Here is a 16,285-nt window from a genome sequence, read left to right as displayed (position 1 = left end):
AATGAACTTCAGTGCAAAGGGAGGTTCAACCCTTTGCATCTTAGGTGTGTAGGGGTCAGGATTCCTGTTGAAGCCCATCTCACAGGAACAGTAGCTATCTGAGGGCCTGATTCCTAGCCACAGAACTTCAGAATGCTTTCTCTCCCTTAGTCATTAACACTATGTTGGCTTGACTTCTTCATGACTTGTGGAGGCCACAGGTGAGAGAAGTCTAAGACAAACATTAAGGGAATTATCACCAGTAGCCATATTTCCAATAAATACTAAAAATTCTTCAGCAATCAGGTAATTATTTTGTATCAAGTATGTGTATCTATATAAAGTAATGCAACTTTTAGAAACCGAAAAATTTAATGTAAAACAAAATGAGATTTTTATTAACTTTTTAAAATTAAATTCATTTATTTATTTTCAAAGTGATGTACAGAGGGGTTATATTTTCAAAAGTAAGGCAATTAGTACATATTTGTCCATTTTTTATCTCCTCCCTCATTTATCCCCCTGCCTACCCCCTCTTTATTAATTTTGTGACATACTTTTTGAATATAATAATAATGATGCTTTCAGTAAATGAATAAATTCAATTCATGGCAGTGGTGTTTTAAGAGAAGAGAAGGAAAACTAGTGAAGTCTCCTTTTTAATGTACTTGCCTTGTGAAGCAAACTGCACAGTGTTATTTGAAATCAGACTTGGGTATGTTGTAAACCCATATTACAAACTTGATTTGAACCACTAAAATTTTTCTCTTAGTTTGTGGACATGCTGGAACAAGAAAACACGCAGTCATATGAAATGTTCAACTAAAATTAGAGAATGCAGAAAGGGAGTTGAAATAAAAAAAATAAGAGCAACAAGTAGTAACTAATATTACAACTGTTGATCCACCCATATCAGTAATCACTTTGAATGTGACTGGGTTAGATATATGAATTAAAAGACAATTTCAGCACTGATAATAAAAGAAACTCAGGAAGTGGATATGAGGCTTCAAGTAGCAAAGCCCTGTGTTCAAGCTCCATTACTGTAACAATAAATAAATATTATTTTTAAAGTAACAAAACAAACCTCATTCATATGTTGTTTCTATGAAACATATTCATATGTTGTTTCTTTTATATAAAAAATAAGATAGAATAAACATAGAGGTCTACTGAACATTGTACACTGCAAATGCAGATCAAAAGGAAGTGTGGGGAGGTATTTTAGTTTAAGACAAAATAAACTTGGTAGGAAGGAAATTATTAGAGACCACATTCATAATATTTTGACAAAGGGTTCGATTCTCCAAGAATATATAACAAACCTTCATCTGTGTGCACTTAACAATACCAAAATTCATGAGTTAAAAACTGGTAGAATGGAAGGGAGAAATACACAAACACATTGTTTTAGCTGGAGACTTCAACACCCCTCTATCAGTAAATAAGGGCAACAAATAGAAAGTAGTTCTGTTTGATAGGTCCTATAGACAGATAATCAGTGATACATAGTTGACCTACACATTACCATCAATCACCAGGATCAAATTGACACTTTAGAATGCTTCACCTGTCAACAACAAAATATACATTCTTCTTAAGCCCACATGGATCATTTACCATCAGACTGCATTGGGGGCCACAATATAAACCTGTCCAGGTTTTTCATCACTCAGACAAATACTTAAAAGAAACAACTGGGTGCCATTGACTCACATCTGTAATCCTAGCTACTCAGAAGGCTGAGATCTCTGGACCGCAGTTCAAAGCCAGCCGAAGCAGGAAAGTTCGTGAGACTCATCTCCAATTAACCACTAGAAAGCCAGGTGTGGCATTGTGGCTCAAGTGGTAGAGTACTAACCTTGAGCTGAAGAGCTCAGGGACAGTGCCCAGGCCCAGAGTTCTAGCCCCACGACCAACCAAAAGAAAAAATAAACAATTGAGAAATGAGGAAGGATTTATTTTGAGTCACACTTTTACAGGTTTCTGATTATGGTCAGGTGGCTCCACTGTGTTTAGGCCTTTGGTAAATTAGAAATATCACAGAGGAAGAACATAGTGCAGGAAACTTACATACCTCATGGCATGCAGGAAGCAAAGAGAAAATAGAAGGAGCCAAGAACAAGTTGTGCCCTTCACGAGTACACCCCAGTGACCTATTTCCTCCAATGAAGTCCTATTTTCTACAGCTTCACCATCTCTCAATAGTTTACTAAAATATTGTTTTACTAAACTAGTGTGTGCCAGTACTGGGGCCTGAACTCAAGTCCTTGCACACTAGCTTGGCTTTTCTGCTCAAGGTTAGTGCTCTACCACTTGAGCCACAGCTTCACTTCTAGCTTTTGGTGGTTAATTGAAGATAAGCGTTTCATAGACTTTCTGGCCCAGGCTGGCTTTACTGCGATCCTCAGATGTCAGCCTCCTGAGTAGCAAAGAATTACAGGCCTGAGCTACTTGTAACCAACAGTCTACTCCGTTTTGAATCTATCAGTGCATGAAAACACTGTCTAGGTCAGAACCCTACAAGCTAATCTACTCTGGTGGTACCTCACAGGCACACTCAGAGATGTGTGTTACTACTGTAATTGTCTCTCAATCTAATCAGATTAACCATCAATGTACCTTAACAAATATAAAAAAGCATAAATAATGCAAAGTGACTAAGTAGAATTAAACTAGAAATCAGTAATATAAAAATATCTTGGAAATCTTAAAACAATAGGAAATTAAAAATTAAACCACACAGTTCTGAAAATATAATGTATCCCTACTTGATATTTTATCAACATTGTATCTGACTTGTAGACTCCCATGGGCTCCCACTTTTTTACTTCTGTTTTAAGGAAAGACCATTCTCTTAAATCTCAGTCCTCTCAATGAAAATAAGAGTATGGTATGCAGGGCTGGGAATGTGGCCTACTGATAGAGTGCTTGCCTTGTATACATGAAGCCCTGAGTTCGATTCCTCAGCACCACATATACAGAAAAAAAGCCGGAAATGGAGCTGTGGCTCAAGAGGTAGAGTGCTAGCCTTGAGCAAAAAGAAGCCAGGGACAGTGCTCAGGCCCTGAGTCTATGCCCCAGGACTGGCAACAAAAACAAAACAAAAAAAAGAGTATGGTATGCAGCTCCCTATTCCAGGATAGGTTTTTGCTATGGCAAGAAAGACCCAGATCACCTTTGAAGCATTCAGGCATTGCCTACCAATTTAAGGAATAGAGCAAGTAGGTTTCAAATGTCCTGTGGGTCTATGATCTCTGAAATTCATACCTTTCAAAACGACTGAAGTTAAAATACCATGCTTACAATCACTGGATTTAACACCTTTTAAATTTTAGACTCTGGATTTTAATCTCTGGTCTGTTATCTACCAGCTATGTGAATCTGAGCCTCACCACCTTTGTGAGACCCTGTACTATTGCCTATAAAATAAGGATAACATTAGTGCCTTCTTTGTTGTGTTTCTGTAAGGATTAAATGAGCTGATAGATCTGAAGTATTTAGTACAGTGTTTGGAACATAGAAAGTGTTCCATGAATTTTACCTAATACCTGATTCCCTATTATAGGTAGTATCATGGAGAAGGAAGATAGAAAGAAGACATATTTAAGTCCTGTTCTCAGAGGGCTCTATATTTGACTACAGAGTGAAAATATTCCACACGACAGTCAGTAAACAGTCTGGGACAGGAAATATCTAGTTGAGAAGGAAGAGAATAGGAAATTCAAGGAAGATATAAATAGGTAGACAAATAAATGAGAGACGAGAGAGAGATCTATCTATATATCTACCTATATATCTATTTATAGATATCACTATATCTCTCTGTAGATATATGTAGATATAGATCTCTATATAATATATAGACAGTTCTAGATATATATAGACATATAGATATATGATAGATAGATTCATATATAGAAAGATAGATAGATGCTCCACTACCTGAGCCATGACTCTAACCTCATCAAGATATATGTTTTTAAAGTGAAGTGGGATGGCATGCTATGAAAATGGCACAAGATTGAAGTTGTAGAGGTGAAGTGGAATCTTGGTTATCTGAGAACTGGTGAGAATATTTGCCTGGAGGAAACAGAAAGTGAAGATAAAAAGCAAACTAGAGGAGACCCAAAGCATACAAAGTTATTGTGAGGTAGCTATGAAGACCTGGAATCATAAGACTCTCAAACTTTAAGGTCTTGAAATTCTTGAATTCTGGGCCATTGGCTCTGGACCCGTAGAACACTTGCACTCTGTAGCTCTGATAAACATAGACCTGTACAGAAAAGCTTCCCTTTCTCTTTCTTTCTTTTCTGTTTTGAGACATGGTAGCCCAGGCCGACCTCCAACTCATGGTCCTTCTGCTTCAGCCTCCCCAGTGCTGGGATTGCTTACAGGTGGGTGCCACTACACCCAGCTTTAGCGCAACTTTCTATTTGCTTTCAGATTTAAGATTTTATTCATTTGCTTCAGCTTTCAGGATACAGTTGTTACTTTTTGACAATAATGTTATATCTTATAGTCAGGCAAATCTCACAGTCATTCTTGCACACAAAATCACAATGAAATAGGTTACACTTAATTTTTTTTCTCCTAACCTTTTTTTGCTGCCAGTCCTGGGGCTTGGGTGTGTACTTGAGCTTTCTGTGCTCAAGGCTAGTGTTCTTCCACTTGAACCACAATTCTACTTCTGGCTTTTTTGTGGTTTATTAAAGGTGAGTCTCACAGACTTTCTTGCCTTGGGTAGTTTTAAACATTGATCCTCAGATCTCAACCTCCCCAATAGCAAGTGTTACAGACACGAGTCACTGATGCCTGATTGTTTTGTCATTTTTGAGACAGAGTTTCACTGTATAATATAGTTTGGCCTGAACTCCTGGTCCTCTAGCCTCAGCCTCCTGAATGCTGGGATTACAGGCATTTGAAGCCACACCAGTATTCTTCTAACTTTTTATTTTGAAATAATTTCAAACATTCTACTAGAATTTCCTTGATGATTACAATGTTCTCAAATCATGTGTCATCTACTACGGCAGCCACTGGCCCGATGCTATTGAACACTTAAATGTGGCTATTACAAGTGAAGAAGAGTATTTTCAGATTTTTTTAAAACTATTTTACATTTCAATTTAAATAGCTACATGTGGATATTAGCTGCCCTTTTGAATGGTGCAGTTCTAGGCTTTGGACCAAAAAATCCAGGGTATTTGGATTTGATATTTTAGACTCAGAATGATGGTGTTAGTCTTAAAGCCACCAAAAGACCTTAGTTCTGGAGCTCCAGTGGTGCAATCGGTTAGTATGCGGTACTTATAAGGCCTTAGTGCTTTGAATCGAAGGAGCCTTTCAAACTCATAGACCTCAAATCTGGTCTCATTTTCCTTATCTCTTCCATTCTCCAACAGACTAAAAAAGCCATGAATGTGATCCTCAGTGAACTGCGAGCCAATGACTACTTCAACATCATCTCCTTTTCTGACACAGTGAGTGTGTGGAAAACTGGAGGCTCCATCCAGGCCACCACCCAGAATATTCACAGTGCCAAAGACCACCTGAGTCACATGGAAGCAGATGGTTGTAAGTGTTAGTCCTATTTAACTATATGGGCAGGCTGTGAGGAATGGGGAAGTTCCCAGAATCCTTGATTCCCTCAGCCTCCTCACTTCTCACCAGGCCAGAAATGTCACTATTACATATTTTACACAAACATGTTCCTTTACCCTCTGGATTTCCTTCCCAATTCCCTGTCCTTGGGAGAAGAGCATAATTGAGTCTCCATGTATCTTAGAGCACATTTCTCTTTAGGCCTTAGTTTCCTCCTCCTTAAAGCACTTAGCCAGGTACCAGTGGCTCTAGCCTGTAAATCCTAGATACAAAGGAGGCTAACATCTGAGGATCTTGGTAAGATGGGTAAGACAAATCTAAAGAGACTCATATCTCCAATTTACTAGCAAAAAGCTAGAAGTGGAGGTATGGCTTAAGTGGTATTCCAACCTTTACTAGAGAATGGTAAGAATTCAAAGTCCTTAGATCAAGCCCCACTACCGGCACACACATATACCCACTAAAGCCAACACAAAAGAATTTGCTGGAACTTTTCAATTCAATAATCTAGATTGTGTGTATGTGTATGTGTGTTGTTGTTCATCTTAGGGCTTGAACTCAGGACCTAGGTGCTATCCCTGAAACTTTTTCAGCTCAAGGCTAGTTTTCTACCACTTGAACCACAGCCCCATTTCTGGCTTTTTCTGAGTAGTTTATTGGAGATAAGAGTCTCAGGGACTTTCCTGCCCCAAGCTGGCTTTGAACCACAATCCTCAGATCTCAACCTCCTGAGTACATAGTACTATAAGTGTGAGCCACTGGCACCCAGCTTAATAATCTAAATATTTATTTTCAAACATTTGAGCAAGTTGCTGCCATGAATGTAGCATTTGATCAACTTCCTCTCAGCCAATTACTAATGTCACCCCCACCCACCACCTCCTGCCATCTCATCCCTTTCTTCCACTGTGACAAGAAGGTAAGAGTGCTACCCTTTAAGCTGCCAATCTGCCTAGGAATACACACACACACACACACACACACACACACACACACACACACACACACACACACCAGGAAACAATCAAAGGACTGTCATAAGGTTGGGAGTTGTTAAAAGCCAAGGGCATGTGGACCTCACTATCAGATCACGGGAAGCCTGGGTGGGGGTGAAGGAATAGGAAGGATAAGATCCCTGAACAGCCTGAGAAAAAGAGATGTGACTGAGTCTAGGAGGTTGTTGAGGCATCCAATATGTGTGCAATTGGAGGGGGGCAGGGAGAAGTGACCAGAAAAGGTGGTCTCACAATCTGCTGCTCTCCAACTAGGGACTGACATCAATGCAGCTCTGCTGGCCGCTGCTTCAGTACTGAACCATAGTAACCAGGAGCCTGGAAAGGGCCCTAGTGTGGGGAGGATCCCTCTTATCATGTTCCTGACAGATGGAGAGCCCACAGCTGGCGTGACAACCCCCAGTGTGATCCTCTCCAATGTCCGTCAGGCACTGGGACACAGGGTAGCTCTTTTCAGCTTGGCCTTTGGGGATGATGCCGATTTCCCTCTGCTTCGTCGCCTGTCCCTGGAGAATCGAGGAGCAGCCAGACGAATATATGAGGACGCGGATGCAGCTTTGCAGCTAGAGGGCCTCTATGAGGAAATCTCCATGCCTCTGCTGGCAGATGTGCGTCTGGACTACCTAGGTGGTTTGGTGGGGTCTTACCCTTGGGCTCTATTCCCCAACTACTTTGGTGGCTCAGAACTAGTTGTGGCTGGCCAGGTACAGCCAGGTAAACAGGAGCTAGGCATTCACCTAGCAGCTCGTGGCCCCAAAGGTCAGCTGCTTGTGGCCCGTCACAGTGAAGAAGCCACCAACAATAGCCAGAATGCCTTTGGTTGCCCAGGAGAGCCTGCTCTCAATGTGGCCAGCTTCATCCGCCGCCTCTGGGCCTATGTTACCATTGGAGAGCTGCTGGAGGCACGCTTCCAAGCCCGTGACACCACCACTCGCCATCTGCTGGCTGCCAAAGCTCTCAATCTATCCCTTGAATACAACTTTGTCACGCCTCTGACCTCACTGGTCATGGTGCACCTCAAAGAGGCCCAAGAGGATGCCACAAGGCAGCCATCTATCACAGATGGACCAGGTACTGTCACACCCTCATCCAAGAACAGCCATGGTCTAGGAACAGGCCCTGCTCGACCACTTTTGGTGCCCAAGGTCTCCCCCAAATCAAGACCTGTGAAACCAACCTTACCTACCACAGTCTCTATGAAGAAGTCATTGGGTCAGAGCTCTAGTGGTCTATCAACATCAACACACTCAAAGCCCAAAACTCCAGCACTAGATTCTGGCACCTTGGCACCGTCAATTGTCAAGATGAAACCTGTTGCCCTCATGCCTACAAATTCTACTGCTCTGTTGACACAGAAACCTACTGCTCCATCACGGCAGAATCCTGGTATTGTAGCACCCATGAATTCTAAAACACAAATCCCACCTCTGAATCCTGGCATCCCAGTGCAAACCAAAGCTAGTCCTATGAAACAGCATTACAAACCCAGTACTCCATCACAACCTAAACCTGATGTTCTAGCACATCCCCAACCCGAAGTACTCATATCACAGTCCCCCAAACACCCACCACAGCCCAGACCCACCTCCATACTTCAGATCTCCAAACCTTCACCACAAGCCAGACCTAAAGTTCCTGCTCCCAAGATCTCCCAAATTCCACCACACACTAGACCTGGAATCCTCTTACCCAAGTCCCCTAAAATCCCTCCACTTCTTAAGCCTAATACTCCACCTCATCAGACTCCCACAAGTTTATCACTTTCCAAACCTGGAACCCCAATACCCCATACACCCCAAATGCTGCTACCTCCTAGACCTTCCAAACCTAGGCCTCCCCCTCCTCAGAGCCTTAGCACATTCTCAAACACTGTCTCAAGCACCACAGGTTCTATCAGTACCGTGACCATCTCTATTCTTGGAGAACCTCTCCCCACTCCCTTTACCCCCACATTGCCTTCTTTGCTGCCCATTGGAAGGCTCTGGCATCAACAAGACATGCTTCTAGGACCCCAAAGCACCAGGCAAGTACTGAGGCCATCTGTGCCAAGAGTCCCAGTAACAGCCCTACCCCAACAGTTTCAGTCATATGTGGAAAGACAGCCTCCCCAAACCTGCCTATCTTGTTGCCTTCCAGCACTCTCCCTGAAGCCATCAGTCTGCTCCATCTCCCAGAAGAGCTAGAGCTGCTATCTGAATCAGTGATGGAGTCCAAGTTTGTGGAGTCCTTGAACCCACCAGCTTTCTATACCTTCCTCACTCCTGATAAAAATGGTGAGTACCATGGGCAAGGGGTCAAGCCATGGTGAGTTCTGAATGGAGAACACCAGGTGCTGGAAGTCTAGAAGCCATGTGCAGATATGCTTGTGCTTTCTTGTTTGTTTTGGGATTTTGGACTAGTTACTTAACATCTCTGGATCTCAGTAGCTAGGCGCAGAATCAGAGGCCTTGTGAGATAAGACTGAGAAGGCTGGGCTGGGGATATGGCCTAGTGGTAAGAGTGCCTGCCTCGTATACTTGAAGCCCTGGGTTCGATTCCCCAGCACCACATATACAGAAAATGGCCAGAAGTGGCGCTGTGACTCAAGTGGCAGAGTGCTAGCCTTGAGCAAAGAGAAGCCAGGGACAGTGCTCAGGCCCTGAGTCCAAGGCCCAGGACTGGCAAAAAAAAAAAAAAAAAGACTGAGAAGGTTGAACAAAAATAAACTGGTCAGACAAGAGTGTTGCCATTTGCTGTGATGGACACAATACTGATGATTCCCAAGCAGGGGAGGAATTCAGGAGTATAAATTATAGTGTCACTGGGCAAGGAATCTCGGATTGGTTTTTCTGTGCTGTGTGAACAGCGCTGCTTACTGTGAGAGAGATGAAAAATTTGAAAGATGATGGTCATTACCTTTAAATGTTATAAAGTTCATGAAGCAATAACAGTTTTGAATTCTTCCTATAGTGAGTGCTTTTCTACATATTATACTCATAATTTTTGTTTGTTTGTGATATCTTTTTTTCAAATTTTTATTATCAAACTGATGTACAGAGAGGTTACAGTTTCATACATTAGGCATTGGATACATTACTTGTACTGTTTGTTACCTCGTCCCTCATACCCCCCACTCATAATTTTTTACTTAACCACCATAAGAAAACTATTGATTGCATTTATATGTGGGGAAACAAAAACACAAAGAAGTAAAATAACTTCTTCAATGTCCCATGGCTAGTCATTTGAACCCATACAATCTGTTCCCCAAGTAAATATACTTCACCACTCTACTATTCTGTCTTCCTTAAGGAAGAAGTGACATTTTCTGAGTGACCTTATAGAACAGAAACAAGTGAGGGTGTGGACCACCATTGTGTCTTACCCACGAAACTGTTACAGACTCCTCACTAATGTCTCCATTTGGTCTGTCCTGGTGCAAGCTGTTTTCTCCCTACAGCCAAAAGATGTGTGTGTGTGTGTGTGTGTGTGTGTGTGTGTGTGTGTGTGTACACATGTGCTCATGCACCAGTGTCAGGACTTGAACTCAGTGCCTAGACGATGTCCCTTAGCTTTTTCACTCAAAACTACTACTCTACCAGGTGAGCCACACCTCTACTTCTGGCTTTATGCTAGTTAACTGGAGATAAGAGCCTCATGAACTTTCCTGCCAGTGCTGGCCTTGAATTGTGATCCTCAGATCTAAGCCTTCGGAGCAGCTAAGATTTGCAGCCACCAGTACCCAGCTCTAAAAGAGGTCTTTTATAAGCATAAATCACTCAATGTCCCTTCCCTACTTAATCCCCCTCAAGGATATCCCATCACACCTGTTATGAAGTCTAAAGTCCTCTTCATCACCCTTGTAAGTCCCTGCATGAGGTACTCCTATGCCATTCTTTTCTAGTCTTCTTCCATCATTGATTCATTTTCTGAACCCCAGCACCTCTTCTATTCTTCCCATTAGCCCTTCCTTGACATTCACTCAGGGACTTCTTCCAATCTACTTACTCTGCTTGATAATCAATTGCCTTGTCTGCTTTGTCCTGCTTCTTCCTATCACCTTCATCTCCTCCTTTGCCCCTAAAACTCCAGCCTGTGCTTTAGATCAGATCTCCTTACCTACCTTCCCCTGCAGACCACTTTAAGCTTCTATTACTTCTTTAGTATGTCTGCTAGTTTTTGTACAGCATTTATTATCATCGGTAATTATGAATGCCTGACTCCTTCATGGATCTATGAGCTTTACCAAGTGAGAAACTATCTGAATGCTGGTGGTTGACACCTATAATCCTAGCTACTCAGGAAGCTGAGATCTGAGGAATGAAGTTCAGAGCCAGACCAGGCAAAAAATTCTGTGGGACTATTCTCCAATTAACCAGCAAAAAGTGAAAGAAGAGGAACGTGGAGGCTTGGCTAAAGTGGCAAAGCGGAGCACTGGCCCTGAGTGGAAAATAACAAGTGAAAGCATAAGGTCTTGAGTTCAAGCCCCAGTACTGGCACACACCAAAAAAGAGAGACTATGTCTGCATTTTTACCACTATATACTGGTGCTTAAGCAATGCCTGAATGAATGCCTGAATGAGTTGGAGAGACTAAAAGGCTGGGATGAACATAAGTTCCCAGTCCTGGAAAGGGGTAAGTCACTTTGGAAGCCAGTGAGAGCCTTCCTATTCATGTGGAAGGTAGTCCCTTTGGTGGGCACAGGGTATCTTTGCCATAGAGGGTGAACAATTCCACTTAAATTTTTTGTAATTGACAGGAAGTCCACATGGGGGTGGCGATTCTGAGGAGACTCTGAGAGGAGCTGAAGGCAGCATGGAATCACAGGAAAATGTTGTAGAGCTAGCAAAAGGTGAGCAAGAAGTTTCTCTAGCTAAGATCCCCTAAGCCTTCATTTCAATTCAATTAGCATTACCACTGATCCCCAAGTAGAGATGATATACTAGTTTGCATTTGCGGTATAACAAATTACCACACATTTTTAGCAGCCTAAAACAATACTCATTGTCTTCCTTTTTCTATAACTAAGCACTACAATGGATAATTTGTAAACAATAAAGGTTTGTTTATCTCACAGTAATGTGGGAGGGCTAAAGTTCAGGGGCTGTAGCTACTGAGAGCCAAGATGATGGTAGGAACTCTCTGCAAAATCCTAAAACAGTACAGAGAATAACTTGTCAAGACAGCAAACTGGCTAAAGAAAATTAGTTCTTATAACAAAATCACTCTGTGTGTACATGCACATGCATTTGTGTGTATGTGTACATGCACATGCATGTGTGTGTGCATGTGTGTGTGTGTGCGTGTGTGCTAGTTCTTGGGCTTGAAATCAGTGCCTGGATGTGTTTCCTTAACTTTTTCACTCAAGGCTGGTGCTCTACCCTTTAAACCACAGCTCCACTTTTGCCTCTTTGGTGGACAAGTGGATATAAGAATCTTGTGGACTTTCCTACCCTGGCTGATTTTGAACCATGATCCTTAGATCTCAGCTTCCTGAATATCTGGTATTACAGGCATGAACCACTGACGTCTGGCAAAATCACTTTCATGATAACCCTGTAATCCACTAATTAAGATGGCCTTTAAGGAGAGCAAGAAATTGATTCTTGCTAGTTAAAGAAAGGAAACCATTCCAGATGGCAGGAAAAACAGCAACAAAGGATCACTAGCAAGATAAGGCAAGAGCCTGGCATGGTGGCACATGCCAGTAATCCCAACTTTCTGGAAGTTGTGGCCGGAGGATTGAAAGTTCAAATTCAGCCTGGGCTACCTAGTGAGACTCTGTCACAAAAAGCCAAAACCAATCAGTTCAGTTAAGTTGGAACATAAAGGAAAGACTGAAGAAGTGAAGGTATGGTTCAAGTAGTAGAGGGCCAACCTTGAGCAAAAAAGCCAAGCAAGAGCATGAAGCTCTGAGTTCAAGCCCCAGTACTGGCATGAAAAAAAAAGATCGAAAAACAGATGCTAAATTCCAGAAAAGCCTTAAATACTGAGTTTAAGAATTGGACCTTGCCTGGAAGAGGTGACTCAAAGATCCCAGGGTTGCTAGGAATGTATTAGATCAGCCCCTCAACAACAGAAACCCTCTCTTCTTTGCAGGCACATTGCCAAGCATCTTCACCTTCTCATCTTCTGGTAAGCCAGCCATCTCCAGGATCCTCCTGCCTAAGTACAGGGACTGGGCCCTCTCTGTCTCCCTGTCCCTCTGGCCTTCCCCTTCTTTCTCTCCCCTCTCTTCCCTGCCATTCATTCAAAGGAACTTCAAGAGTTACATCTCCTGCCTTACAGTGGATGGAGATCCCCATTTTGTGATCCACATCCCACACTCAGAAGACAAGATATGCTTTACAGTGGATGGGCGTCCGGGAGACCTCCTGCAGCTCATAGAAGACCCAAAGGCAGGTGAGAGCCCCAAAAGCTTCATCCCCACACAACATCAAAGACGGATATATTCATGTAACAACCCCAGATAGGTAGCAATTCAGTAACATGCAGTAACATACAATAGTGCACATAAAAACGGATAAACCTGGGCAAACACCAAGATAAACATCGTAACAGACAGTAAATTCTTTTGGATTCCTCACACACACAGATATGCCAGCATGCACCCAGACACACAGTAACATGCAGCACATGTCAAGACATAGAAAATAACTTGAAAATCAACACACTCAGATGCACAAGCATTGATAGCCCCCCATACGTCCCTATTTCCAGGAATTGAGCATACACAGGTAGCATACATTCTCTGCTGCTCTAGACATGAAACTCACTGGTGCATAGAAATGCCCACCTGCACACATACTGACACTCCAGATGCATGGTAGTACATACAGCTTATACCCTGACATCCATAAACACTCCAATGCACTAAGATATAGAACATCAACATGTCAAGAGACACACATGAACACACCATCAAAAATACATACTCCATCAAAAATACATACTGAGATCTGCCAATTGTAGTTTAAAGCCAACCTGATCAGGAGGGCCTATGAGCCCCTTATCTCCAATAAACTTCAAAAAAGTCAGAAGTGGGGCTGGGGATATGGCCTAGTGGCAAGAGTGCTTGCCTTGTATACATGAGGCCCTGAGTTCAATTCCCCAGCACCACATATACAGAAACTGGCCAGAAGGGGCCCTGTGGCTCAAGTGGCAGAGTGCTAGCCTTGAGCAAAAAGAAGCCAGGGAGAGTGCTCAAGCCCTGAGTCCAAGCCCCAGGACTGGCAAAAAAAAAGTCAGAAGTGAAGGTATGGCTCAACTGGTAGAGCAGTAGTCTTGAGCAAAAAAGCTCAGGGACAGCATACAGTCACTGAGTTTAACAACCCCAGGAGTGGTACCCTCTCAAAATACATACTTCAACATGCCACCTTTTTCACATATGCAAATGCACTAATGTACTTAGAACTGCTTATCTGAATATACCTAAGCCATTCAAAGGCAAACACATACATACCAATAAACACACGAAAGTGAGCACACACACACACACACACATTGTATGTCCTCCTCCTGCTTCCATATTGCTCAGGGAGAATTATGTCAGAAGCATTTTCTCAGAAACCAACCCACCAGTCACAAATCTGTACTGGCTGAACTAAACCCTGAGCCCCAAGACCTCTCATCTCTGTCTATGTTGTGAGTGACCATACGAACGTCCCCAGGGGAAATCCTATGCTCTGGGCCCATACTCTCACCTTCTAGGGTTACATGTAAATGGGAAGCTGCTTGGGGCACCACCAAGACCAGGCCATGAGGACCAGACCCGCACATACTTCCAGATCATCACAGTCACTACAGACAAGCCTGGGGCCTATACCATCACCATCAGCCGCAGTTTCATATCTGTGAGAGGTGAAGGCACCTTGCGCCTGTCCTGGCACCAACCTGCCCTGGTGAAGAAACCCAACTTGGAGCTCCATGTGACTTCTGCTGCCCGTCTCACCCTCCGCCTTGGGCCGTACCTGGAGTTCCTGATTCTCCGGCACCACTACAGACATCCCAGCACCTTGCAACTATCCCACCTGGGGTTCTATGTGGTCAATGGCTCAGGTCTCAGCTCCTTGGCCCGTGGCCTGATGGGTAAGTGCTGCTGAGGCTAAGAGAAGCCAGAGGTCACTAGCCGAACAGAGATCTTTGTCCGTGTGTAAGGGTAAAGGCACCTCCAGCACCTGGCACCCTCAGCTACAAAGAGGAATCAGAACTAGGCTCTGCTCTTAGGAAACTCCTGATCTGGGGAAAATAATGAGCCAGACAGGGATAGTAATCACAGGAAAGGATGTGTGTTAGATAAGAAGCAGCTCAGGAGGCTAGAAGACCTAGGGTGGGGATCTCCTTGAGCCTTGGAGTTCAAGAAAGACTTCCTGGAGGATGAAGAAAGGACTGGACAATGGAGGAGCTAGCACTAGTGACCAGAGATGATTGTCAGAATAAAGGCTTTGAATTTATCCTGAAGACAAAAAGGAATCATGTATTATAAACCTCCTTCTGGATGTTTATCCCTATATGAATTGCAACTGTAGAAATCCAGACTGTGGGTTAAAAAACATTGGCAGAATCTCAGGATATCTGTTTATGTTAAAGTCTGGGGCAGTGATAGTGGATTAAATAGATCTTTTCCCTCCTATGGCCTACTTCCATCTCTTCTTCCCTTCAATCTGCCCTATCTTCTCCAATTCTGGCTCTCCTCATTCCTCTGCTATATCATCTGCCTTGGCCCTCTATTTCTATGCTACACTCCTATCCCATGTGGCTTCTCAATGTTTCCCATGATGCCCACCCAGCCTTTTCCCTCCTCTGGGTCTTTCTTGCCCCTATACCCTCCTGCTTTTCCTTCTGGATTTCCTCCTTAAGGCTCCTCCTTGAGCTCTGGGCAGGGAGTCTGAACACTGCCCTGACTGGCCACTTTATCTTTCTTCTTCAGGGCAATTCCAGCACACAGACATCCGCCTGATGACAGGGCCAAAAGGACCTTACCTGAAGAGGCAACACAGCCCAGATGTGCCTGTGGTTATAGGCAAGAGATTGCTGAAGGACTCACCAAGACTGTTGCCCCGCTGGACTTCCTGCTGGCTGGTGACACGTTCTCATGTAGAACAGTTGCTTGGCCAGCCCTACCTCACCTATGTCCTGTGATAGGTCTGGAACTTCAGAGCCAGGAGGACAGAATTTGGGAGACCCAGGGGTTTGGGCATGTAGTGAGCCAAAGACAAAAAGACCTGGGACCATGGAGGCACACACAGAGAAACATCTGTAAACCTAGAATATCAGAGACTCTTGTCTTCTCAGGGCCTCTCCTATGTCTAGTTTCTACTCCATATTCCACATCATCACTGGAAGAGATATTCTTTTAAAATGGATTGTGTGGCTAGACTTGCTCACAAGTTTCTCTGGCTCCCATGGTGCATTTAAGGCTCCTGGAGGTTACCTAACAAGTCATATTCTGTCCCATCAGAGGGCCTTTGCATGACTTATTCCTTCCACATGACACTTCCTTTGCCCCATATAGGTAAATTTAATTCATAGTTTGAGGCTTACTTATTACCTCCTGTGGGCCTTCCTTGGCTCCTCACCTAGATTGAGTTTGTTCCCCCCCTCTGTGTCTTCTCCAGGCTCACAGCACTCATCATATGATGTGCAAATCATCTACTTACTCAACTACATCCCTAAGACTGTAAGCTATTTCACACAAAGGACCTTTTCTG

General features: G+C 43.3%; 1 protein-coding gene across 1 annotated transcript in view; it reads left to right on the top strand.

The window, feature by feature from the left end:
* Positions 1–16,285, top strand: part of Itih6 (inter-alpha-trypsin inhibitor heavy chain family member 6) — a 39,581-nt gene extending 23,296 nt beyond the window's left edge. Inside the window, exons 7-14 of the mRNA XM_048336163.1 lie at positions 5,385–5,556; positions 6,852–8,619; positions 8,733–8,869; positions 11,335–11,427; positions 12,675–12,710; positions 12,864–12,977; positions 14,286–14,663; positions 15,505–16,285. Of these exons, the coding sequence (XP_048192120.1) occupies positions 5,385–5,556; positions 6,852–8,619; positions 8,733–8,869; positions 11,335–11,427; positions 12,675–12,710; positions 12,864–12,977; positions 14,286–14,663; positions 15,505–15,716 (2,910 nt within the window). The 3' untranslated portion in view covers positions 15,717–16,285. The remainder of the gene's footprint in view (positions 1–5,384; positions 5,557–6,851; positions 8,620–8,732; positions 8,870–11,334; positions 11,428–12,674; positions 12,711–12,863; positions 12,978–14,285; positions 14,664–15,504) is intronic.

Source organism: Perognathus longimembris, chromosome 28 (genome assembly GCF_023159225.1).
Source record: "Perognathus longimembris pacificus isolate PPM17 chromosome 28, ASM2315922v1, whole genome shotgun sequence".
NCBI lineage: Eukaryota > Metazoa > Chordata > Mammalia > Rodentia > Heteromyidae > Perognathus > Perognathus longimembris.
This window is presented reverse-complemented; position numbering and strand designations above follow the sequence as displayed.